We start from the raw sequence: 27,505 nt of genomic DNA on the forward strand, positions 1-27,505 counted from the left end.
GAAGAAAAATGACTCCGCCCACTGGTTACTGCCATGGAAGAGTTGGAAACACCCGCCAATCCCCTTCAGGAAAATTAATAAAAGTGTTACTGCCAACTACACTGACTCAAGAAGGGACAGGGCCAAAAGTGAGAGCAAATTAAAGATAAAGTTGCCGATACAGTCAACAAAACCCCAAATTGCTACAAGCTTCCCTGCCTGCCCCTCAGAATGGGACTCAAGAACGCAACATCCAAAGCAAACCCCTCATCTGCAGCCGAGCGTCTGGAGCAGAATCCCTCAGAGAGTTAAAAATGATTTGTTCTAAGTGCATCTGTTAGGAAATTTGAGAGATTAAAATTAAAAAATAAAACTTATTAATTAAGAAGCAAAAACCACTTTCCTAAGTATGTATACTGTTAAAAAGAAAACAAGCAGGTAAAGTCTGCACTACACTTTTACCACACTAAACCAAGATCAGACCATGAGGAAACAATTGTTGTCTTTGGACATATTTCAGGCCATGAAAGTGTTTTGAATCATGGTTTGGTAAATGAGAAAGTGTTTTTGCCACTCAGGCCCTAATTGCAATTTGTGTGTTAACTTACTAACTAGTTGAGTGGCAAGCACCACACCTGGCGCACTTTTAACCAGGCGAATGTTGGCACGTCAAACCTGCCGAATTTTACTGGGGGGGGAGGGGGGAATCCACGTTAAATGAACATGCATGCATATACTGAAGTGATAAGCACAAAAAGCTGCATGTTATTCCCCAATCTAAGGGGGATGATTTTAAATAAGCGCTACTTGTACTTCCTGATAAATTCGGATGTCTGAGGCGTCGGAATACATAATATCGCACCCTTTTCCATGCTGGCCACAGTAGGGCCCAGGTGTTTGGGGAAGCATGAGTGTGTCCACCGTTGAACCCTTTCTTTTTTATTTCAATTAAAGAAGTTATTTTTTTGGGGTTGCAACAAATGAAATTCGACCGAACAATACGTTCAGTTAAATTGTATCACCTTTGGACTTTGTTTAGCATAAAGTGTTTTTAACAAAATATTTTTTAACACAAGCAGAACAAAACAATCCAATCAAAGGTCATATAACCTTGGAAGAAGTGTGACCTTTCAAGATGGCAGCCAGTGTGTGTGGGGGACTGACATTCATGCTCATTGAATCATGGGAGAAACATGTACAAACAGCCCTTTGCATCAACAACAAACAAACCACTTTTCCCCTGAGGCGAAAGATGTAAATAAACACTTCCACCAACACAAAATTCATCCCACACCAAAGTGCTTGTTTACCTATAGTGAATGATATACACATGAAATGACTAATGCCCTGCATGAGATTTTCTGCTACGTGGAATAGTGCTGAGAACGCAAAAGGGGTCAATAAAGTGAAATCGTGATTAACATTTAACCATAATTTTCCAGTGCTTTTCCAGTGCTTAATTTGAAGGAAAAAAAAGTGCCTGGCCCTCATCAGGAGGCCATCGCAGTTTGCACCACACATTGCCATGGTACTTACACAACTACTAACCATCACACTTTAGAGTGACAATTCAGTCTGCTGGAGGCCGCCAAAGCTTTAACAATGGCTTGGGTGGCAGGTAATAATTGTTTTAATGTATATTGAATTAACAAACAACTGTTTTCCAGCACATATTTAAATTGTAGAAACAGCACCACCATGTGGCAGCTGTCATAAGTGAAGGTTCAGGCAATTAGGTGTCAGCAATTAAGTGCCAGTGCTGAGCAACGGAAAACACTGGCTCAAATTAAGAACTGGCTAGATCTTCCCAAGTGCCAAACAAACATCAGAGCAGATTCTGTTTTGAGTTCAAGGATAAAGTGTGAATTTATTTGATCCTTTAAGTCAGAATTTGGTTCTGCAACAGCATTTTCTAAAACAGCCGCTGTCACTGGCGGCTTGGCACTAGATGGTAGGTGCTCACTTGCATGATGTGGAGAGTGGGCTTGTGCAGGAGTGTGACAGCGATGGCCACTTCTGAAGGATCAGTGGCTAATCTTGCGATGACTTTGTCTGGAGGCACCAACTGGAGAATTTACACTTCTCCTAAGACTTGGGCGTTTTTTTTCTAAAAAGTACAATTTTGTATCTTCAGGGTCTCAATAAACTTAGGGAGAGCACATGGAATAAACAAAAACAATAACCTGCCATCTTTTCTGGGAGATTGGCATGGTCAAAGAGGACATACAATTTACTCCAATAACAAATCTCTTGCCCCGTACAATTTAGTGTTTCGACAACTTCCACAGTCACTAGTTAGATTGTAATTTACATCTGTCTTATTTATTTTTACTTAGTACAAGTTAAGCTGTGTTTCACTTCCTAGACTGCCCTCATCTCTAAAGCAGGAAATGACGTCAGAGGAGACCTGGAGGTGCAGCTGCCGACCTGTAACTGCAGCAAAGGTACAATGTAAACAGCTGCATCTGCTCTTACTTCCCACCAGCAACGTCACACTGCTTTACTACAGATCTATTGGTCTGAGCTTCCTGTCTGTGAATTATGTCACTTCCGTTTAGGAAGTTTAAGTCATTTTGACAAACTGGTGATTATTATAAGACAGAGGGCAGGAGGTTTGGATTGGAAAATCTATTAGGAGTAAACACCAGTAGTAGGAAACATCCTTATGTTATTTTTGCTATAAGTGTATAGTCAAGGCAAGACAATTCTTATTGGACAAACCCATCAGTTACAATTATAACTCAACAATTCCTCTCGTGAAGGTCTTATTGTCTGTGAAATGGCATACCCAACACATAAATATTGCAGCTTCCTAGCATACTGAACCCATCATTCCACAATTTAGTAGTTCCTCAGAGCACTATAACTTTTCTTAGAGTAAATCGTTTGCCAGCGCCTAGATTGAGCAATAGGGTTTCATCTGATTGCACAAATTAACCCCCTGTGCCTTAGTTAGTGGCCACTCATCACTCCAGCGTGTTAATGCCACATGTCACAAGAATTCTTTCCTTAAATTTAGTGCTACTCTTCGGAGTAGTCTGAGCATTACAGGATTATAGTACAACATAGAGACCACGCCGTAAAATCTGATAAGTGATAATGATTTTGCGTGTCTCTGCTCCTGTATTGGTCAATTTGTACACCTGACCCAGAGGCAATAAGGAAAGCAGACAACAGTGTTAAAGAACCCAGGCTGATGGTTTACCATCCCAACGGAGTCTACCAGGCCTTACCAGCCGTGTTGACGTGAGTAGGTGCGATGGAGTCTGCCAGGCCATAAAGGCCCATGTTGATGCAATAGATGCGATGGAAGCTACAACGCATGTATGGGCCTTGTTGATGTGAGTAGGTCCGATGGAGCCTGTAAGGCCTTACTGTCCATGTTCAAGTGAGTAGGTGCGATGGTAGCTACCAGGCTTTAGAGGTCATGTTGACATGAGGAGGTGTGATGGAGTGAGCCCGGCCGTAAGGCCCATGTTGATGTAAGTATGTGTGATGGTAGCTACAAGACTTACTGGCAATATTGGAATGAGTCGGAGCAAATGACGCTCCCAGGCATTGCCAGCCATGTTGAAATGAGTCGGTGCGATGGAAACCAGCAGGCCTACTGGTCATGAGGAGGTGACGAGATGAAAAGCGATCGCCGAGACATTAGAAGATCAGGAGGGAGGGTTGTGCATGAAGGTGTCATTGTTTTGACAAAACATTGTAGATGTTTCAAGCTCAAATTAAGGATAAGAACTGGGTGAGAAGCTAGAAAAAACTAGGTGGGAAGACATATTAAGTTTAGTATAACTTTTACTGAAGGGCTGCAGCCATCAACGGTGGACATCTCTACAGAAAACAGGAGAACCTTTGAAAAGTCAAAACATGACTGGGTCAGACCAAGTCCGATAGGTCTTCAGACGAAGAGGCCTGGCAAGAGATCTTCCCATTTCCCTGCAGGTTCATCATTCACTCTGGTGAAGTTTAATGAATGAAGGCAAGAGGGCTTCCAAGCACTGCAGAGACACATGGGACGGAGAGCCGTGCACGGTGCCTGGACACCTCCGGCCCATTGCATACACCAATGTAAATAACATGATAATCAGTAACATAACATTAGATGAGACAGGTGGGTCCCACCAAGACTAAGGGACAAGATGGCGGGCACGGCCGCGCCGCTTACCTTATTCGAGGCCATTTCACTGACTGAATGCCTGGTCTGCAGAGTCTCCAGCTGGTCCAAACACCAATCCAACTCTCCCAGGGTCTCCACCGCCAGCTTCTGAAAGGCATCCTCTGCGGAGAGAGAAGCAGGCATTGAGGGGAAGTGTGCCCGAGCGGCCTGCCGACAAGCCCCAGGTGGCCAGTGTCATGTCCGAGCAGTGGCCTCACGCCTAGGCCTGCTGCTTCCCTCCTCAACCATCCACCCTGGTCCCCTCCAACAGATGGAACTGTGCCCGGAGGTCCCCAACGGCGTGTAGGCCAAAACCCCCAAAAGTTGGCGATGTCCGCTCGCCCGAAGACCACAGGTGGAGCCCCCAAGCAGCCGCGGTCCCCTGGAAACACAACCAGCCTGGTGAGATAGCCCTGGCCTCCCCGCGCCTTCTTACCGCCCTACAAAAAAACACCCCAGTGGATCCTTCGGTGTCGCCTCCGCGGTTGCTCTTTCTACGACTGCGGACGACAAGGGTCAACCAAAGCCAAAATTGGGTGAAGGGACCGGGCTACGTCGCTCAGAGGTGCCATTGATTCCGCGCAGCATCGCGCATAAATATTTTCAGAAAATTGCAGCCATTGTTGTGTTGCCATGGCGACGCAACAGGGCTGCGCTTCGCTCCAGCTAATGGGCAGGCATCTCCCCTCCTCCCTGGAAACATTACAAAAAAAAGGAAAAAAAAGCTGTATTAAAGCCCCCGGGAAATAACACGGGGAATGTCCGCGCCGAAAAGGCAGCAGATAAAGGCAATATTTAACCCCCGGGAAATCCAGTTAGGAAGGGCTGCTGCGGTACTTCAAAACAGTGCAGCTGCCACAACCCGTTCAGATATGGGACGGGGGGAGGGAGAGGCAAAGTGCGGACTGGAGTCAGGCCGGCAGGGAGGGCGGCTGGAGAGCAGGCCCATTGGCTACGCTTGAGCATTGGACAATAGCGAGCCAGTGTTCCAATCTCGGCTCCCCTGCCTGAACGCACCATGTGTGATCCTGCAACATCTCATCTGCCTGTACCCTGGTTCCATTACCTAACGGTGAGAAACAATCTCGAGGGCCTGTATCAAGTGGTAGAAATAAAAAAGAAACGTGCTATTCTGTTTAGTCTGGTGCCTAGAAGCCAATGAGCCTGTGATGTGGCGCTGCTATATAAATCTCTAAATTAATAGCCCAGGTGTGGGTCCTTGTTGGAATGTTTCGTCAATGTAACATTCAAAATTACCGCTAATTTGGGGTCTGTTAATACAGCACTATTTCGAGTTTCATTTCATGGGATGGGGAGTGACCCTGAAAATCTGTGTTTTATGAGACATTTCCTCTATGATTCCCTCTTTCAGTCACTCTCCCCTAGGTATATTCCATCAGGTTTTCCTGGCGAAATTCTAGCAGAGAGAGAAACTCGGAAGTGAGGTGTTGGAGCAGAGGTCATGACCCCGAGCCGGTCGTTAACTCATGTTTTTATAGCTAAATCGGGTTTAACGCAGTTTTTACAACGCAGACCTAACTGGCGATTTAGTTAATTGGAAATTCCACCACTTTGTTTGAATTAACATATGTGCACATCTAGTTTTGGGGCAGGTGTGTGGAAGTTTTTAGCACAGGCTTTTATTGCAAACAAAGTCAGTGGAAAGGTAGAAATTTGACCTTAGCCAGTGATGTGTAAAGAATTTTGGGGCCCCAGGGAAGACATATTTTGAGGGCACTTATTAAGAACAACTTTGAATGTTATTACCAAGGCCCCAACAAACCCAGAGAGAGACAGGAAAAGGCAGAAATAGAGAAGAAAAGTTTGACAAACAGAAATAGACAGAAAGGAGAGAGATTGAAAGTTCACTTCCAAGGATGCCCCTTGGAAGGTGGGGGGCCCTGGGCAGTCCCACCTTCTAAGCGGGCCCCTTGGAAGGTGGGGGCCCTGGGCATCCCACCTTCTAAGCGGGCCCCTTGGAAGGTGGGGGCCCTTGGCATTCCCACTTTCCAAGGGGGCTCCTTGGAAGGTGGGGCCCTGGGCATCCCACCTTCTAAGCTGGCCTCTTGGAAGGTGGGGGGCCCTGGGCATCCCACCTTCTAAGCTGGCCTCTTGGAAGGTGGGGGGCCCTGGGCATCCCACCTTCTAAACTGGCCTCTTGGAAGGTGGGGGCCCTGGGCATCCCCCCTTCAAAGCTGCCCCCCTGGAAGGAGTGGGGCCGTGGGCAATCCCACTTTGACCGTGCCTTAAAAGGTCTCTGACCGTAGCTCATTTCCAGACTGTCCTATGGAGAGAACTGTAGACATTTTGATGCAGGCGGGTTCCTTTCGAAGGCGGGTAGGGCTGGATCAGTGTCACTTGGATGCCAGACACTTCATATATTAATAGCAAGCTACAGGACAAACCAGGTGCAGTTTTGGAAACCTCTCTCCCAGGGTGCAGGGCCCTCCCAGCATCCTGTTCTAGCTGCCGCTGTTTACTAAGGCTGACTGGTTATAAAGTGTGATTCACCTGCTCCACACACATGCAACGCTAGAGCACCCATTTAAAGTCTTCAGATGGATGAATGGCTGAATGAACCCTCTTGGAATTCGAACCAGTGGGCTGCATGTCGTGATATCGAGGTCAACAATATCGACCTATCAGAATATCCCATCCACTACATGGCCTACCACGCCTTCTCGCGGTAAGCAGACATCTCCTATTTACTTAGCGCCACATCACATGGGGCCCTTTAATCTCCGACTCAAGTGGAGTCGCAAGCTGGACTTTCTCAAAGTCCATACCCGAGGTGCCTCCATGTCTGGGCAAGACTCTCTACATCTAGTTACTGAGTGTCTCTCTCATTCCTTACTATGACGTACAACATGTTGTTGGTCTAAATTGCTTTATCTCCACTTGTACTTTGTACCACGTTACCATGTTCTAAAGCGTTTTATCACCCGGGGTCCAGGGACTTCTTGGCGGCTCTGTCAAAAACCGGATAATTACATGAAGACAGGGACATCCCATGCTGTGAGCACATTAATACAGCGAGAAGATGTGTGAAAGAATATTGAAACAGTGTCAACTGAACCCAGGAGGCAGGGTTTTTTAAATCTCTTTCTTATGCTGTTTGTTAGCGCCTGGACAGCTGAGCTCTCGCAGCGCTGCGCTTTATAATTAGTTAGCATAACGTAAAATATGTTCCTCAGAAAAATATATTTTCATAATGTTTTTTATTTTGTCGTTTACAGGCACACACAAAATAATATTGTACAAACACACACACAATAATATAACACACACAAAGTAAATGTCATTCTCTTGGGCCCATGAAGAAACTCTTCCTTCTCATGCACTACATGGGATAGAAAAACAAACTGTGCCTTTCAATGCTGTCCCACCAGCACATGCAAAGCACTGCCTCGGAATGGAATCTGAAGAGGCACAGGAACACCGCTTTCCAAAGAAAAGGGTGTATCAAGCATCAATGTCTCGAACATGGGTAAATCAATTGCAGCGGATTTGATCAAAAAGAGTTGAAACACAGGGCGACACATTCATGTAAAGGTAACTTATGTTGGACATATTAAACTTCATATGTACAAGCACATGGGAAGGTAGCACTGCGTTACATTAATGGACATATCACCAACAAGATACTGTGCACAAGGGCTTGTGAAGTTTGTGACGGCGCAAGTGACATGTGACGTGGTATATACAGTGATAGTGGTGGGCGCGACAAAGGACAATGTAAAACAACCACAAATTTACATATTTAGGACATCCAGACAATAAATGATGTAAAATTTCGAAACAAAGTTAGGTCTGGTGTCCGTAAATAGGGGCGCCAGAAGTTACGCTGTTAAAGTCGACGGATTCTTTCCATACAAATTTACTCATATCACTCCTGGGCTGCATCAAATTCCCTCGGGACCCGAGACGCTCGGCCCCCGCCCCCCCCCCGGTTGTTCAGATCCACTCCGATCAAGCTCCTGACACCACGGATGTCTCTGCTTCTACCGGACAGAACCCGGTCACCACCCTTCGCCTCACTGCTTCTAAATCTATTGTAACCTGTCCTGATGATGGCCTAAGACTTCTGCAGCCCGAAACGCCGTCAACTTTAACAGCGTAACTTCTGGCACCCCTATTTACGGACACCCGGCCCAACTGTGTTTTGAAATTTTACATCATTTATTGTTTGGATGTCCTAAATATGTCAATTTGTGGTTGCTTTACATTGTTCTTTGTCGCGCCCACCACTATCACTGTATATACCACGTCACATGTCACTTGCACCGTCACAAACTTCACGAGCACTTGTGCACAGTATCTTGTTGGTTACATGTCCATTAATGTAACGCAGTGCTACCTTCCCATGTGCTTGTACATATGAAGTTTAATATGTCCAACATGTCCAATACAAGTTACCTTTACATGAATGTGTCTCCCTGTGTTTCTCCTCTTTTGGATCAAATCCACTGCAATTGATTGTGCCGTCTATATTTGCTATTCACATTATACCCATGTTCGAGACATTGTTGTTTGATACAGATTACTGCCCCAGTCACCTTGTGGTTTACGGGCTACCTCCTGTGGTCTGATACTGCTTCCAAAGAAAAGGGGCACATAATAAACACTATCCTAAAAGGCAGGCCTTAAACTCACCAAAGAGAAACACTGCATCTTATTGGAATACTAAATGCCACTTGAACATAGGCAGTCTTTCAATACAGTTTTTAGTAACACAAAAAATGCTACTTTCAATGCAATCCTGTGGGACAGAAGCAAAGATTGCCCTGGAGTCCGATCCTATGACCACAGTATCCTAGGATGTAATCAAAGGGGGTACAAGTAGAAACATTACCTTTCAATGCAATTCGATGGGGGACAAGGACAGACTCCTCCTTTCAATGCAGTTCTATGGGCACACGGACAAACTTCTCCTTTGAATACAATCTTACAGGATACAAGGAAAAACCTCTCCTTTCAATCCAATCCTATGGGGCACAAGGACACACTTCTCCTTTCAAAGCAATCAGATGGGGCACAAGGACAAACTTCTCTTTTTAATTCAATCTAATGGGGCACAAGGACGAATTTCTCCTTTTAATGCAGTCCTATGGGGTACAAGGACAAACTTATCCTTTCAATGCAATCTTTTGGGGCAGAAGGACAAACTTCTTCTTTCAATGAAGTCCTATGGGGCACACAGACACACTTCTCTTTTCAAATCAGGACTATGGGGCACAAGGACAGACTTCTCTTATCAATGCAATCAAACGGGGACACAAGGACACACTTTTCCTTTCAATGCAGTCCTATGGGTCACAAGGGCAAACTTCTTCTTTCAATGCAATCCAATGGGCACAAGGACAAACTTCTCATTTCAATGCAGTCCTATGGGACACACGGACAAACTTCTTCTTTCAATGCAGTCCTATGGGGCACACGGACAAACATCTTCTTTCAATGCAATCATATAGAGCACAAGGACAAACTTCTCCTTTCAATGCAATCATATAGAGCACAAGGACAAACGTCTCCTTTCAATGCAATAATATGGGGCACAAGTACAAACTTCTCTTTTCATTTCAGTCCTATGGGGCACAAGGACAATTTTCTCCTTTCAATGAAGTCCTCTTGGGCACAATGACAAACTTCTTCTGTCAATGGAGTCCTATGGGTGTATGTAAATGTTTGCTGTTTAATGCAATCAAATGGGCCATAACAGCAAACGCTGCCATTGAATGCAATCCTAGGAGACACATGAACACTTCTCTACTACACAACACTAAGTAGTACATAAAGAGACAGTTCTTTTCAATACAATCCTGTTGGCCACTTCAAGAAGAATGTTGCTAAATGCATAAGAGGGAGAAAAGTTGTAAGCATTTTTGTCATTGGTGATGGGTGTGACGTCATCACAGACATCCTCGCACTCTTTAACGCTCCTAAAATGTGCTCACACAACCTACCAAATATTTCTATACTGTAACTTAACCGTTTTCATGTACTCTGTGCAGTGGCACTAAAAAGAAGTCTTGTATATATGCCACATAGCACTGCACGGCAAGGCACTGTTTTTCATGACCCCCACTGAGTTTCACTCAAAGCGAGGGTCTCACACCACATGCATAAGCCAGACATAATGTCTTTGCGAACGCTATTAAAAAAAAAAAAGCATCAAAAAGGATTGCTTTCTATAGAATATGGTTAATAAGATCGATTGCAACAAAAGTGTGATGATGGAAAGCATTTTTTTCCAGATTTAAAATAGTCCCTCATGCATCTCAGTAGGAGGAGGAATGATACACCAAACAGCCAATAGCATGAGTTAAGAGACACATACTATTCTGACTGAGCGAAAGTGCACTCTTAGTTTATTTAATAATTAAATAATAATAAACAAAATGCTAAAAATATGAGCATCCATATCTATTTGAGGAAGCTGTTAACTTGTTGCCTGGTTTCTGCCTATAGGCGTTCTCTGTCTGCCCTCTCTCCCTCTTTGGTTAGAAGAAAGTGGCTTCATGTAGTCTGCAGAATTATTGGCTTAATGAGACAAGCGATGGATGGGTGAATGATTGAATGGCTGGACAGACATGAGTGAAAGGAGGAAAGGTTTGGATACATGGATGGGAGATTGGTCTGGAACCACATATCTGCAGGTGACTCTCGTACAAATGTGAGTGGATGACGAATGAATGGCTGGACAGCAATTGTAAAACAGTGTTGACGTCACATGGGTGACACAAGCTGTTTCATGCACTAGTCTGTGCCCTTTGGTTTCACATTCAGTCCACAAACCTACAGTGAACCTCATATATGTTTATCTCACTTGTCGCACATTTCACTTTTTATCCTCGTGAAAAAAGGAGTTACTTTTCTTAGAGTTTGCGTGACAATGCCAGGACTTTCACGACTGGGGGTGGTCTCTGTAGCCACAAGCTGGTGTGCAGGGCTCAGACCTCCCGCCCAGGAGGAATGCTGTAACAGGTTGTTTTCGAGAGGTGAACCTTCGCCCTGCCCCAGCTGCAGATAATCTTTGGGCGTGCTGCTGACGTCATGGTCGTGTCTTCTGGCAGAAGGATTCACTTCCTCTGGTTCCCTTAATTCCTTGTAGGGACATCTGATTCCAGTGCATTCGGACTCCTAAATCCTACTTTGCACTGCCCCAGGGGCCCTGGTGTTTTAATGAAAAGCTTCTAAAGGGGCCAAGGGCGGGAAAGGGTTCGCTGGGCTACTGGCGCAAGTCAAGGAGGACATTTTGAGGCCTCTCCGCTGGGGCCAAGCTCAACCGTTAAATGATGACTTTAATTTGACCTTCAGAATGTGGCCCGTGTGAGGCCATTTCAGGCTTCTCTGCTGGGGCCAAGCTCAGCCCATAACCAATGAATTTATTTTGACCTTTCTAGGGTATGGTTAGTGTGAGACCATTTAGGCTCCCCTGCTGGGGTCACATTGGATCTACAAAGGACTTGAATTTGACCTTGCATTTGTGGCCCGTGTGAGACCACTTCAGTCCTCCCTGCTGGGGTCAAATCCCACCCATAAGTTATGACTTTAACTTGACCTTTCCAGGCTGTGATAAGTGGGAGGAACTTTTCATCTCTGCCCAGTCTCGCACGGCTTGTAAGGGGCATTTACGGTCTCACACTCCAGCATGCACTGTGCACACTCACGTGCAGTGTGGAAGGGCGCAAGATCACACAGTGCGGCGCAGCTCCTGCCACAGGGCAAACTTCCAACCTCCAGACACAAGTCTGTGAGCCACGTCACTCACGAGCACCCCGGGAAAATGGAAATCCTGGACTCTGCACTACACTACAACTGCATGACGTGACATCTGAATGGCCTTGGGCAGGTTACTCGGAGTACGTCTGGCCGCAGGGAGAGAGGCGGGGAGAGGTCCTGACAGCGATGAGATATTGGTGTTGCTGAAAAGGAGCTTACCGCGCCCCTAATATTAGGGGGAAAGGGCGCATTACATTTTGCTGCTGAATTAATACATTCTCAAAGTTCAAAGGTGAGCTCGAGGCCTCTGCCCTACAAGCAGCAAACCACATGGTGACTGGAAACGTAGCACAACAGGCGTGAGGACTAGAGTGAGGAAAAGTTGTATAAAATGATGCTTCCAAAGTGAAGTGCGGTTCACCCGTATCTTGCGTAACTTTATTTTTTTAACACAAGTGGGTGCAATGAGTGGGAAAGTGACGCTGGACACAGGCAGGAGACGGACTGGAGGATAAATGTTTCTAAGCGACACATGTGTACAACGCTCATGCAGGCACACGCTATGCATAATGCGAATTTTTTGGAAATTTGCCAATTCCACTTAAAACAGAAGTTCGGTAAATTAAAATTTTCCCCAGGGGTATCCAGTTTGTGACACTTCAGACCAGACTAACAGAAACTCGTTTGGCCTGCTGGTGACTGTCTTAATCTGTAAACTTTGGGGGCAATAGATACAAACCGAGAAATGATGCCAATTAAAGAAATAAAAGTGACTGTGCTGCAAAAACAAAGAGAATCAGAGCGAGAGCATAGATGGAGAGAGAGAGAGAAGAGGAAGGGAGGAGAATTAGTGTGAGCGCCAGGATAACAACGGACACCCACTCCCAGCAACATTTTATTTAAAAAGTAGAGGTTTCATTTGATGATGGTCCCACAACTTTCCCCCAATGCATTCCAACTAAAAGCTAACGGTTGACCCCGATATCATTGAGACACGAGCTTTTCAAACATGACGTTCGGTAGTTGGGATGCCTCTCCTGCATACGTGCACTCGGCGGCCGGAAGGGCTGGAGGAGTCAGTCTCATGTCAGGCTCTGCCTTTAAGGGCCACCTGACATCAGACGCCGCTGCCCCAGCCCCGCCGGCCTCTGAGAACGAGGGGCCGGGTGGTTGCGGGCCACGCCAGGCCGAGCAGGCTGTACTGGGGTCGGAGAGAGCAGCTGGAGCCCGCTGCCCCCAGGGGCGGCCGAGACACGAGCTGCCACTTTTATTAACGAGATGCGTGACGTCAATGGGACGCAGCGTGAGGGGAGCCCTCGGTGGGATCAGTGTCTGCAGGCCAGGGGTGGGAGGGAAGATCCGGCCTGGAGTCCACGGAGCGGAGGGCTGCTGGAGCTGAGAGTGGAGGAGCGGTGCCGGGGCAGGGGGAGGGGGCTACATGATGTACCGAACCAGGGAGAGGGATCACCGAGGGACAGAGAGATGGCATACCCGATTTATTTAACTTATATGAAGATATAGCCGTCTATGCCTCAAGTGACGCATTCTTCACCCCCCCATAACAATGGTAATAAATAGCATATTATGCTCGGCATATCTGTATATATGGTTACAATTTTCCATGTGCATTTGATGTAACACAAATATTTAATGCTTCTGTGAGGAAAGTAACTGTAAGGCAGTAAAACAATATTTCTCCTGTCACTTTTGCTGTACTGTAGTAATAAACTTGAATTTGACCTTTGCACTGTACTAATACAAGTGTCTGTGTGTTTATAAGTACAGTTGCCCACAATAACATGTGATCATGTGATATGTGATATATATATATATATATATATATATATATATATATATATATATATATAATGTGCTTAATTTATAAAGGGAGAGAACAGAGCTTTACCTCAATAACCAAGGGGGGGCGGGCATTACCTCATTCAGGAAGACAGATTGAGGGGCAGCCCCAGTTGCCAAGGTGTAGACAAGAGCACGCCTCATTTACAAAGGGCGAGCTGGCTTCACTTCCGGTATACAGGCAGACAAGGGGTGTACCTCCTCCAACAGAGGAGAACAAGTGTTGCCTCATTTATGAAGAGAGAGAAGAATGTGTACGTCATCAACTGAGGGCGAACACATTACACCTCATGTGTGAAGGCTCAGAAGAGGCTGTACCTCATTCAAGAAGGGAGAGCAGGTTATACCTCATGTCTCAAGACTAAGATGAAGGTGTACCTCATTTAGGGGCCGTTCTTTCTCCTGTTTGGGCCCTCTTCTGTGGAAGGCTCTTCCGTTGGCTCTTCGCACACAGATGAATGTTGCACTTTTTCGTAAGTCACTTAATACCTGGCTTTTCAATCAGTAGGTTTTACTTCCTTATCTTTGTCATTTCCGCCGGGAGCCGGGAAACCCTTTTGGGTAGCTGTTGCGCCTAGATATAAATTTAAATAACATAACATTTATCAAAGTGAAGAAGGGTGTTTATCTCGCTTGTGAATCACAAATCAGCTTTCAACTCCTTTGACAAGTGAGAAGCAGGGCTGCCTCACGTGCAAAGGCCATGAACCTCTCTTAGTGCCCCACTGAGGGCGGGTTTTTACCCTATTTACAAGGCAAATAATGGCGAAAGGCTAACTCATATCAAAGAAGAGAAGACCGCCCTCTGTTTACACGGGCAAAGAAGATTAGTTAAGCCCGGTTACTGAGGTACTGAAGGGATCGTACTGCAATACCAGGGCAGGTAAGGGGGATTTCAGTCACATATATTCAAGCTGGGAGCGTCTTTCACCAAAATTAACAAAGTCAGAGCAAGTCATTATCAAGGCAGAGAAAGGAAGGCGCCTCCGTAGACAGAAACACCTGAGCAGAGGGGTTCCAGGGCGTGAAACCCGTTGAAATGTCCCTGCACCCCCATGTCCTATGGCACGTTAATGTAGGCTCCGTCTTACGGACACTGCCTCACACCCCCGCAGAGAAAGGGGTTCACGTAATATATATATCTGCATTCAAGTGGCAGCCGGGTGTTCTTGAGAACAAGCAGAAACGTTTCTACGAGACGTAGGTAGTGGCTTACATCGTGGTTATGCGGGAACTATCCGGGTTTGGTTGGGTGCAGCTAAAAGATGGTGAGGATTCTTGGAGGTGCACATGTGTTGTAGCGGGTGAGCAACGCTAAAGACAGGGGTCTGGAACCACTGATGTAGGGCGTCTGTTCTTAAATTCTTGTTAACCCCTCTGGACACAGCCCGACAGGCCTCGTTAGGTCTCCATCCTTTCAGGCTCCGCTCGGCCCACAGACCCTGACATTCCATGAGACATCACGTTCTTACAGCATCACTGTCGTTTCAAAACCTTGCTGTATGGCTCGGATGGCGCAAATGTGCACCAAGTGACAAGGGTAGAGATTGGACAAAGTAATAAAAAAATTATTTTGATAGTGTAGTAGTGGAGGGCACTGTGGCACGCCAGTGGGGATTTCAATGAAGAATCTACGTAATTGTCTGGTTGCTTCGCTTCTACCACCGGAGATGGGCAAAGACCCAACACCTTAGGGTACAGCATGGGTGGACCACCAAACATAATTATCTCCATTTTACTGAGAATCAACTCTAAATAGTTTATGTCCTTTGAGTGTTTAATGGCTTGAAGACATTAAGGAAAACCCGTGTTTTCCGTGAGCGCTTCCTTGTTAAAGAGTCTGGTATCATCGTTGTAGTAAAGAAACCTAACCCCAGACTTTGAAGAAGTTTAATCAGTTGGGCAAAATAGGATTTAAGAAGATTGTGGAAATCCAGACTTTGTAGATGTTTCATCAATTGAGCCATATAGGCTTTAAGAAGGTGGAGAAAAAGCAGAGCTGTGAGGTATCAACACATCAACTCAAAGGGCATCGAAGAAAGGAGAAATTGTAAATACCTGAGTTCTTCTCGATAAAAGGAAATCCACTCATTTCAGAAAATATCTCTTTAGCCCCTTGATTTCAGGTCTATAGAGGAGAGTCGAGTGCTCACTGGCGTCAAACACCACCGATCGATAGAGAAATATCTGTAACCAAACCCACCAACATCGACGTACACTCATGTCCACAGTGGTGGCCAAGATGACTGACTGTCTGGTTGAATGTCTGGGATCGTCGCAGGGGACTCCGTTCATTGACAAAACTTTTAGGAAATTTTGCAAGATATTACAAGTTCAAAATTGGCATATTGTTAGGAAGGTCTACTTGGTCGGGCTGAAACTTTTTAAAAACAGATGTGCATCGAATCAATTCAAGAAGCGAATGACTATCCCCAACTCGAAAGATGTCGAATAATCTTTGACGGTAAGAAGACTATTTCTTTAAAGGTTCCGGCATGCAGACATCCTTTGGGGCATTCTGTAGAATTACTTCTTTTGACTAGCGCAATGATTGTCTTAGAAATGGTTTAAAATTCTCCATACCATAAAATTGTATATAACAGAAACCTCTGTTCCCCTGTGATCTGTCTCAAGAGTCATGTTTTTAAACTCCATGTATATAGTGTTATTTTTCCTGTGAAACATTTGGTGAATTCCTCACAACTCCACTGTGCTGAGCTCTATAAAAGTTGGCTAAAATTCTGTTTTGCAGTTGTTTTGTCCATTCTGGTAAAACAATACAATTTGTTTTGATTATTTTTTATTTTTATGCACATGGTATTGTGCTTGATACACAATTTAAATCTCAACTTCCTTTCTAGATGGCAATTCCTTTTTAACCCCTCAACCAAGAAGATAAACTATTTTTTGGTTTTAGTCTGCCATGTAAATTGTTGTCTGTGAACGCTTTCACATAGACAGCATGTGATTCAGTCACCCCCAAAAATATTCAAGTATTCAACTGGCCTCTATTTATTATTAAAGGCCGTCTATAGTTTTCCTGTGACTAACCCCCGCCATTATGATTTAGTCCAGCTAGGAGGAGAGTGACTGGTATCCGGCTGGATAGGGAGGTATAATGCCAAGGTGGCGTGAAGATGCCATGAGAAGAGGAGACGTTGCTGCCACTCTGTCTACAGAACACCAGATTCAATGCATGACCTGCTATGTGGGCGGGGCATTCAGCTATCCTTAGTACACATAGACCCTGTCGCAGCTTATTTGGATATTTAAAGGGGCCATCTAGTGAAGGATGTCACAATAGAGTTTGCAACCCAACCAATGAAACAAAGAGACATTCCGGACCCCCCATTGTTGGTGACTGCTGAGGACGCAGGACTGCGTAAGAGGACACGCTTTATACTTTCCCTGGATGGCTGCTTTAAGACCAAACCAATCTATCCGCAGATTGAAATTCCATAAATCTAATCCGCCGGCCCACAAGCTGAGCTGAAAACTGCATGATATTACCAACGTTTATTTGATTGCAATAATAAGTACTTAATGTCCGTCAATCTTACAAGGTGCTTTAAAGGAACTAATGATATGCAAATCCATAAGACATTCATATTTGTAATTTTTTCTCACTTGTTTCTTGCTTTACTAGTTTATGTAAAAAAATAAATATTATTGTTGATGCATGAATTTTCATTAAAAAAAATTAATGTCCATCAATATGAATAAAGGGCAGAGGTAATAACTGCGTTTACATTATAACAGTTTGTACTAAAAAAAAATGCCTCTTCAAGAAATGAAATAAATGTACAGAAGAGATCCTATGTGGTATCATAATAGTGGACAAAAAGGCCAAAGTTTTTCATGCAGAGGAGCAGACACATGCAAGCCCTGAAGCAGCCATGGTCTCCCTGCCTCTTGGTGTACCGCTGCGAGCAGTTCCTTGTGCCCACAGCAACATGACGTACTGGCATGTACAGGAATGTACGCATTCTGACAGCCCCACCGCCGCAGTGTGTTACCTCCACTGCTTTGTGCATGCTTTTCACGGCAGCCATGTTCACATTCTAAGCAACATCATAAACAACACAGACGTTTGCTACACCAAGTCAACAGGCAGAACAGTATATGAGGAATCAGGGACTCTAGCTGCATTTCAAAAGGAGAATCTTTCTGGCGTTTCATATAGAAACAGGGCGGTGCTGCATGAAGGCCACTGCAGACAGCTGCCTAATGGCGTTACCACACATTGGCCACAAGAGGGAGCTAAATACCAACAAATGTCCTTACTAAGGCCTTGTTACTAGCAGAGAGAAAGCTCCAGAATAGAAAAAATGTATTTTGCTGTTGGGTCCAAATATCAAAATAGCCGTATGAATAACCTTTTTAAAATAAATGCTCTCCCCTCAGAACACGTCTCGCAGAGAGGCCCCTTTGCCGCCACTTACAGAGTATCTTCCATCACTGAACAATACCTCACCATCTTCTAATCCTGCCGGACATTACCCAACAAGACTATCCTCAATAAAAAATAGGAAACCCAACCACATACGATGCTAAGAGACCACTTTGTCTCTGGGCAAGACGTCCTCCATACTGGTAAAGGGCGCCACCAGTATGAAAGGTTCATACCAACATAACATTCTGTATCTTTTTTTACAACTGTCCTTGGAGAGTTGTGTGTATGCACAACTAAGCAGGACTTTACAAGAAGTGGTACACTGTAAACATGACTTTATTCTAATAAAGAGTAACCCACGGGGTCTCTATAATATTCTCCCATAATTTTGAAGTTTGAGAAAACTATGCGCGAACAGAGCCCACGGTTGACATAAGCGCTCCCTCATATTATGGCAAAACACTATACCCGGGTCCAGTGTGAGTGCATGTGTAGAAGCGTGGAAGAGAAAACCTGCAATTAAACTGAGCAGTATGCTTACACCATCACAATGCTCCCCTGATGGATAACAGATGCAAATGTCCAAAATATTCCCAAATGCCTCTCTTGCTTTGCTCAAATAAGCACAATTATAGATGTGCGAATGGACGGAAATGTAAACACAACACCTTATATGGGAAAAAAACACTACTGCACATATCAAACTAATAGTTGCTAATTCTGCGGCTGGTTTATTATTCTGACACTTTGCGTCTGTTTCCCAACCACACTAAATTGTGACCCAGAGACGTGTAGTTTGTTCTAAGGTTTTTCCCATTCTCTGTATTATAGTCTTTCCTCTTTTCACTCACCTGAGAGGTTGGGCTTGCACATCGAAGGTGTATTGCTGGTGGTCTGTCGTCTACAAAAAGAAAATGAGTGAGAACTATTAGTGTGGGGGACATACCAAGCGATGTCACTGACGGACAACTTTTAGAACCATCAGGGCTGAAAGGGATGTCTTGAGTCCAAGGACATGTGAAGGATCTACGCATTGTGTAACTTGTCCACAGAGAACCCAAGTGATGTCCCCATGAACCTGCCCTTCTGATTGGCCATTAACGCTGACAAACATTCATGGATGCAACAGAAAAACAGTGGTTCCACTGTAGTAGTTAATCTAACTCATTTAGTCAATAATGTGAGTCAAAAAATTTGAATAAAATGATTAATGGGACTCATTTCATTGTGGTAACAAAATTGCTGATCAAATGGTTATATTGTCGCAAAAAGTTTGCTCATGAGTCAATATCCTAGGTTCAATGGCGTTTCAACCCTGAATTACTTTATGGGCCATCATCAGGGCGGTTGAATATCTGAGGGGTTCTACTGGGTGGACCTGAGAAGTCCTAAATTGGGAGCAACAAGAAAAATGAGAAGAGTGGAGGTGGCTCATCCCTGATTCGAGAGGCCAGGGAATGGAAGAAATATCAGTAAGACAGCCTGCTGTTGGAAGAGTACGCATGCAGAGTGTCGCACACGGCAGGAAAACCAAAAAAGTGCAACACATGCAAAAAGTAGGCCCAATAGCTATGGTGTAGGAATTGGGCTTGTCATATTGAGGGAAAAAACATTATTGAAAGAATGTGGAGGTGCGGGACAGTAGAACACCTGCATCTGTCAATCCGGCAGTGATTAATAGCTTCCATTGGTCAATCCTGAAACGCTACTGAGAATGGTACATGTGAGACAAGGATATACGATCAAATAATGTCTTACTGTGAGAATATAACCTCTTTCATCAATAATTTAAGGTAGCCCTATAGTCATCAGCTCTTAGTTCCCACACGTATCCCCATAAAAGCTGTACACAAAGGCGTGACTTACTTCTGGGCATCAAGCATATTTTCACTAGTTTTCTTGTGTGTTATCTATTTAAAGTACTATGCTAAACATTTTTTTTTCTACATGAGTATTTTGAGACTGTTGTTATCAACACTGACATTATAATGAAATGTGTTCAATTAATTGTATTGATCAAATGTTGATCATAAATAGACAAAAGGGCAAATTTAGAGTTTTGTGGACATTTTACTCAGTCAATACTGACATATTTAGAATTTCTTTGACTTTAATATGCTCTTATGGAGGTTGGGACATCCAAAATGTTTTTGATTTGGTACCCTGTTCGCTAAACTCTTAAGAAGGGTGGAAATTAGTTAATTTGAATACTCCAACCACTGTTTTCCTGCTGCTTCATCGTGTCAGGTTCCTTCTTGGCTTTCTGTGGGTTTACCCTTAGCTCCTTCTTTGGGAAGATTCATCCCTGTGTCTAGGTGACGGGTATGGGACTGTGTCTGAACTGTCTCCTGATCCTTCATAGACTTTGTGTCTGACATGTTCCTGACTCTGCCCTCACCTAATTGGCTTTTAAACTCACCAGTCTCTTTAGACCATGATGCGTACATGAGCTGGTCTGTCAGCCAAGAGATTGACGAATAGCTAAGGGACTGACTTAGATCTTGGCGGACGGGTTACTCCATCACAACGATGACATCCTATGGGATTAATTTTTCTGCAGACAGGATATCCATCACCGTTGTGGTGGAGTAACCCGTCCGTCAAGATCTTCTGCACGCCCCAAGTCTTCAAGCCTGTATTGACCGTCACAAGGTCAACACGGGAATGATCAAGAGGCGTCGATCTTATGGCTGAAGGAGTAAAAGAAGAAAAAGCGCGACTCATCTCCACCGGCAACTCTATAGACCTTAACAACACCGATTTAGGCTGCTTTTGTAAGATATAGGGGCATTTATAATTGTAACGGGTGGTAAACCCGAAAGAGACCTTTAACAGTGAAGTACGTCACAACAGATCACTAATGTGACCCATAGAACCACCAGCAAACGTGACCCTCTTCTCTCCATGCACATGGATTTGGACTCATCACTTACTTGTTTGTCACTCTGTCTTGTAGATGGGTCAGCATTGCAAAGTTGCTCCGTACAGTGCGTAAACTCGCCAGGACCTAGAGAAAGGCACAGCGGAAGCTTGAGCATGGTGGGTTCAGCCATAAACAACTCAACATCTTATGATGAACAGAAGCGTGAAGGTGGCATGAAGACGATGGGTTTAATCAAAAACAAAGTCCTAATAATGTGGTGATCAGGACTACATTGTAGGCTTGAATCCATGGCTTTAGCCAATGTCATGTCCACATCTTACAGAGATTAGAACCACAATGGATGGATGAGGTCAATGGACTTATTTTTCATCAGACTTTGGCCCAGAGCATGAGAAAGGTAAAAAAGAGAGAAAGGCAGAGCTACAGAAATAAAGCAAAAGAGTGACAAAGAGGTGAAAAGACTCTGAAACAGTGAGATAAGGAGACAGGAGCAGAAAGGTGGAGAAGAAAGAGGCATAAGTTGGAATCAAGACTCGGTAGCTGTGGTATTCTGCAACTCCAGGATATGGCAGTGCCGGTGGTGGACTCTTAACAAAAACTCCAGCACATTTTTGTGTACAGTTTAAGCACTGGTGACACATACCTGTGCAAAAGGTGTCACAATCATGTCTTCTCCGTGTCTGCAAAGAAAAAATTCTCATTAGTTGACAATGTTTGCAGGAATCCAGATATGTTTTTCCCTCTGCCAATAACGCATAATGATTTCAAATTTTTGAGATCTTCACGTGTGAAATTCCCCCTCCAGCAGTCCCTAGTTCAGCCTTCTCTTAAAAGGCTGTCGGGTGGTGGATTGGTCGGCAGGGTTGACCGTTAGATAATTTAATGATAGTTGCTCACCCTGCCTCTAGAGGGCAGCCTTCAGTCAAGGTTGATGTTAATTCATTTCATCTAACTGGGCCTAGAAACCATGATACCAGTACAAGAAACCAGAGATTAATACAAATATACAAATAGTCTTTGATGTTCAAATGGACCTGCCCGGCCACGGTCCAATCCTAAAAACATCCAAATGGAGAAAGTTGCTTATCTTCGGGAATTAGAACCCATCACATTTGGAAAGTTCACGCCCCTCCATTCTTTGTTCACACAGACACCTGAGATTCGTGTTTCTGATTTCAGTGTTTTAGTTGCTCTTCAACCACATCCGCAAAGTTTAAATGTCAACCTAGACTTGTATTGATTCTTCAATAATGACTATCAACATATTGTCAAGGTAAGTAGGAGTGAAGTTAAGGAAAGAAAATCTATACTTCTCCGAGTATTATCACATTGACGATACGTTGGTAGCTGATATTCTGAAGCGGATGGTGATCGACATTTGCGACTTCGATACTGTGACATTCAATAATACAGGACTCAGGTGTTTGCGACATTAGATGTTTGAAATAACATGGAATTTAAGTTATTGACGTAACTGAACGAGAAGGCCCTGAATGAACACAGAAGACATAAGAGTGAGTGACCATGGAAACATTTGTGTGGGTAAGATGTTGGTGTGAACTATGTTATATAGTACTCAATATAATTCCATCGAGATTACTACTTTGGAAAACAGGCCATTTTCATAATATTCACATATATTTATCATTTCCAGACAGCAAGGCATGCGCCTGAGTCCTCATCCATGCATTTTAATAAACATTTTGTATAAAAAATTATGAAGCAAATAGATGAGTTAACAAAGTGAAATTGACCTGCAAGTGAACACAATATTAATGAGTTGCCAGAAACTCAGCATGACACAGAGAGCTCTAAGTCAGTTGTATCTTTTTCACAAATTAGATAAATAGAGTGGGACCAACCACAAGTTAGATAAAGTCTTCTTATCAAACATCATCTTTAACTTGCACTTGCCACAAATACAACTGCTACCACTTCTGCTCGACTGTGGCCCTAAGCTACTTCCGGCTTCGTCAGTCACTTACTGACCACGCGTCAACGTCCTGAGCCTAGACATGCAGGGAAACTGTGACATATGAGCAACTCATTACGGCCTAGAAAACAATGGAAAACTTACAGTTCACTGGCGATGGAGGAGTTTCGAGACATTGCTTTCGGTGACATGTCATAGTCACTGTCGGAGCGGTAGAGGAAGGACTCTCGTCGTTGGCTGTGCGGGAAGTTTCCTTGGAGGATGAGAGCGGAGCCCGGGCTAGCCTGGGGATCCAGCGGGCTTCTCCCCGTTGACAGGCCATTTTCCACATCAAAGCTGGAATGGAAGAAGAAAAGGTTAGAAACATGTAGCAAGAATATGAACTTATCCTCTTTCTGATATTTAGAATTTTAGAACTATGTCTTATTTAAAAAAGAAAAAGAAAACAGAAGTTTAAGGCAAATTCCCTTTTGGTCCCTGGCAGAAAAGATTAGGATGGCGGCAAAATGGTGGCAAGATGGGAATACTTTTCATTTAATGTTCATCTAATGTTTGTCTGTTATCGTCAAAATTATTGTTACAAAGCGCTCTGATACCTTTGGGTTTGGCCAGCACTAGATAAAACTCTTAAATAAATAAATCTGAGAGACCCTATAAGCTTCAGAGGACATGAAGTGTGGTGGGGCACCTACAAAATGGGAGAAGTTGTGACATTATAACTGGGTTCGAATGGCAAAGATGAAAAATTAGAGCAATAAAATAATTGATAAAAAACATATAATCTACTGCGCGAGACTTAGCGACGTTCTAGTACTATGCCAAATGTTTAAATTACCATGAACCTCATAGTGGAAAGGTGTTTCCTAACGTGAGATTAATGATCAAATACAGGACAAAACCCAGTTAAAATCCAAGAAGTTATTTTTAGCAGAAGTTACAGATATTCTGGTAATGGTCACGAAAGCAGTAAATTGAACGAGATTCCATCGTCATCTATAAACACAATGAAACTGCCGAAGGATAGGATTACATAGAGGTTTTGCAACCTTCAAATGTATGGGAGAACATAGGGTCGATTATGAGGCCACTGAAGTACCACAGTACACGCAGTCCTTCAACATATACAATAAAATGTAAAAGTACCAACAAGTGGAACCTCAATGAAATCTACTAAACCATTGAAGGTGTCACTGAAATCTACCACATCATTCAGACTGCCGATGAGCAACAAGTCGTATCGGCATTAAAACTGCCAGCGAGTGAGACGTCACTAAATCTACCACCTCATTGAGGCTTCTGATGAGGAACTCTTCACTGAACTCTACAACGCCACCTGGATGTCCAACGAACGAGACATCACTGAAATAAACTGCGTCACTTAACGTGCCAGTGAGCATGACTGCAGTGAAACTATGCCATCGAAAGTGCTGATGCGCGAGACTGCTTTGAAATTCACCACCACATCAGGATTTGACGAGTAAAACTTAATTGAAACCTATGGATGTCATAGATGGTGAACGAGAGAGGCTTTGTTGAAATCTACCACATCATTGAGGCTACAGGTGACTCACTCATCCCTGCGATGTCCACCACCACCAAGACGGCCAGTGAGTGAACCATCACTGAAGTTCACCAAACCCCAAAAAGGTGCTAATAAGTGAAACTTTGCTGAAATCTCCCACACCATTGAAATTGCTAAGGGAGGAGACCTCAATGATCTACCACGTCATCGAGGCTGGAAATGAATATGAACGCAATGAAACTGACCATGCTGCGGAAACTGACGATGTATGAGATATGATTGAAATCTATCAAGTCACCAAGGAAGCCAACTGAGAGACGGCACCAAAATCCATTAATCTTTCTTAAATCTTTATTTCGACTCATAGAGTCATAAAAGAAATACAATACAAACAGAAAACAAAACAAAATTTTCCAAGACAAGGAACATCTGCATGTAAAATTGGATATATCATTTACAGAAATTTTGCAACCATAAGTACTCATGTAAAACAATTTAAACTTTTAATTCATTAAAAAAGTTCTTCTGATCTTCCATACAGCTGCTAAATACTTGCTAACAGCAAATACAGTAGGGGGGATAAATCAGATTTCAACAAACGGTAGGCATCTAAATGGTGCCTAAAACCCCAATTTCTGCAAAAAAAGAAGAAGGCTTCGTTGAAGTCGACCATACGAATGAGTAGTCCAACGCGTGACAATCTACTAATGTCTACTACACCATTGAGACGTCCAATGAGAGAGACTCTCCTGAAATGTAACTTCCCAGGATGGCTCTCATTGAGTGAGACCACTAACATCTGTCAGGCCACAGGGTCCATCAATGGGTGAGACTTTCTTGAAGTCTACCACATCATGAGATTCCATTGAATGACGCCCAGCTGCTATTCATCTGACAGATGTGTTCACTGTGCACACATACTGAATTTGAGTACTGCACGCAAATACAGAATTTTCGGTCAACTAATATTGGAGAATAAACCTGGCCGAATGGGCTCAAACTCAAAGAAAGCCAGTATCAATAAGCTGTATGAAACCCTGGACCACCAGAGTGATTTAGACCTGGTGCAGGTATGCACACTGCTGAACCACACCGCTTAGAAGACCCTGGTAATGCGGATGAACATGGACCTCAGGTGGCACAGGACCACCGTGCCTGTCCTTGCTCACCCGCCTCTGGCCTTCATCAGGGCACCTCGGGATCAGCCCGATTTACCGGCCCTGACCGTAGTAAACTGAAAATAGCCCGGAGAGGTATTTTTAGCAGTTCAGCGACAACGTATCGTTGCCAATCCATCCTGGCCCGATGGACTGAGCGGTGATCTCAGTGCAAGCTTCTGACAGCTGGCCCCGCCCTCCAGTGAACTACGAAGATTCCACCACGACACCAGTGATGAGGACGGATGAGACATCCCAGACGGGTGTCACCTCCCATCTTTATTAATGACAGCACTTCTCAGAGGGGTAGTTTGGGGGGCAGGGAACACATTTCCTGTCCTACAATAACAATGTGGAGCAGTTGCAGCAAATATACTGACTTTGGTACAGCAAACCTAAATTCTATTCCTAGTTCTGGCCTTGTCCATATTATTTAATCCTGAATAAATCAATTTTTTTTCCTGGCCCCTTTTAGCTTATAAAACAGCCTTAGCAGTGCCTTGTAAATAAATGGCTGCCACTGGTGTTAAGCGCTGTATACGAAACCTGAACCATATTGTTCAGTTTTTAAGTGTCCATATGCAAATGCGTTTGTACTTCTCCAATATTCTTGTTCATTTCTCTCTTCCTCAATCCGCCAATACAAAACTAGTATTTATTTGGTTTACTTTTCTAACCCCTCGTCTCCATGACCCATGGCTCAGACCTTCTACCCAAGATGAGGCTGCAGGTGAAACAGTAAATGAACTAGTCACATTTTCGAAATAGGTTTAATTTGGTATTTAGCTCAGGATGTGTCATTAATGCTATGAGGCCACGAATTTGAAAAATTTTGAATAACTTATTGCGTGGACTGAGTTGAATGCCAGAGGAGCGTGAAAGCTTAAAACATTTATTGCGAGGGCGCATGTAAGATACTTGGGACGTGGACGCTTGAGTCCGGATGTTTGTTTTGTCTTTCGTTGAGGGACCACCTGCAGTTTTTGACTTGTCATGCACAAATAGCCTGTGATGACAAAGCAATTCTTTGTAGAAGATGCAACAGATTTTAAATTGAGTTCCAATCCCAGCATCCATTGAGGCCAATCCAAACATTGTGTGATTCTAGACAAATAACTTTGTCTGCATGTGTCAGAGATTGTAGAAGTGTGTTTTCTTGGGTAATGTAAGTATATGTTGGATGAACATTCAACTATACAGTGTGACGTCTTCCAATACCCCGGGTAAAAGTTTCCCTTGCCCTCTTCTTCACCTCCCACCCATGTCTCTCCAATCTGGTCTCAACTGACCTCCACACACCTCTTGTTTCAAGGCACCCTGGTACAATATTTTCCTGTAAATAGTTCTTCTGCTCCTTAAAGCTAAGTTTGCACGAATCTATTGACTGTGTCTATTGTCTCACTATTGTCTCGCAATTAACAAGTGCAACGTCAGTAGCATACACAGGTATATTGTTTTATACATATAGAGGTGATCAAGGTGGTCCCTCCACCGAAACGCGTCTTAGAGCCTACTGAATAGTAAAATTCCTGTGAACTACTCCAGCGTGTCGGTGCCTGTCGCTTTGAAAAGGTCAGAATTGCTGTTGAGATATATATATATATATTTTTCTTTTCTTCTTAAAATAGATGGATTGAAACAGACAGTGGTGCCATGCCAGGAAAGCTGGAATTTAAATCCTAATTGAGAGTCCAAAACAGTAAGGGAATTCAGTGCAGGATTGAGGTACAAGTGGCTATATCACACAAAGCTCAAGACACGAGTGGGTATATAACACAAAGCTCAAGGCACGAGTGGGTATATCACACTAAGCTGAAGGCACGAGTGGGTATATCACACTAAGCTCAAGGCACGAGTGGGTATATCACACAAAGCTCAAGACACGAGTGGGTATATCAC

At 43.9% G+C, this 27,505-nt stretch overlaps 1 protein-coding gene across 8 annotated transcripts in view; it reads right to left on the reverse strand.

The window, feature by feature from the left end:
- PDE4C (phosphodiesterase 4C) overlaps positions 1 to 27,505 on the reverse strand; it is an 895,999-nt gene that overhangs the window by 65,439 nt on the left and 803,055 nt on the right. For all 8 annotated transcript variants that reach the window (XM_085638143.1, XM_085638146.1, XM_085638144.1 and 5 more), the window contains 5 exons: positions 23,072 to 23,263; positions 21,638 to 21,674; positions 21,044 to 21,117; positions 18,962 to 19,011; positions 4,148 to 4,260 (listed from right to left, as the gene is read on the reverse strand). In XM_085638143.1, coding sequence (XP_085494269.1) covers positions 4,148 to 4,260; positions 18,962 to 19,011; positions 21,044 to 21,117; positions 21,638 to 21,674; positions 23,072 to 23,263 — 466 coding nt within the window. The remainder of the gene's footprint in view (positions 1 to 4,147; positions 4,261 to 18,961; positions 19,012 to 21,043; positions 21,118 to 21,637; positions 21,675 to 23,071; positions 23,264 to 27,505) is intronic.

Source organism: Triturus cristatus, chromosome 12 (genome assembly GCF_964204655.1).
Source record: "Triturus cristatus chromosome 12, aTriCri1.1, whole genome shotgun sequence".
NCBI lineage: Eukaryota > Metazoa > Chordata > Amphibia > Caudata > Salamandridae > Triturus > Triturus cristatus.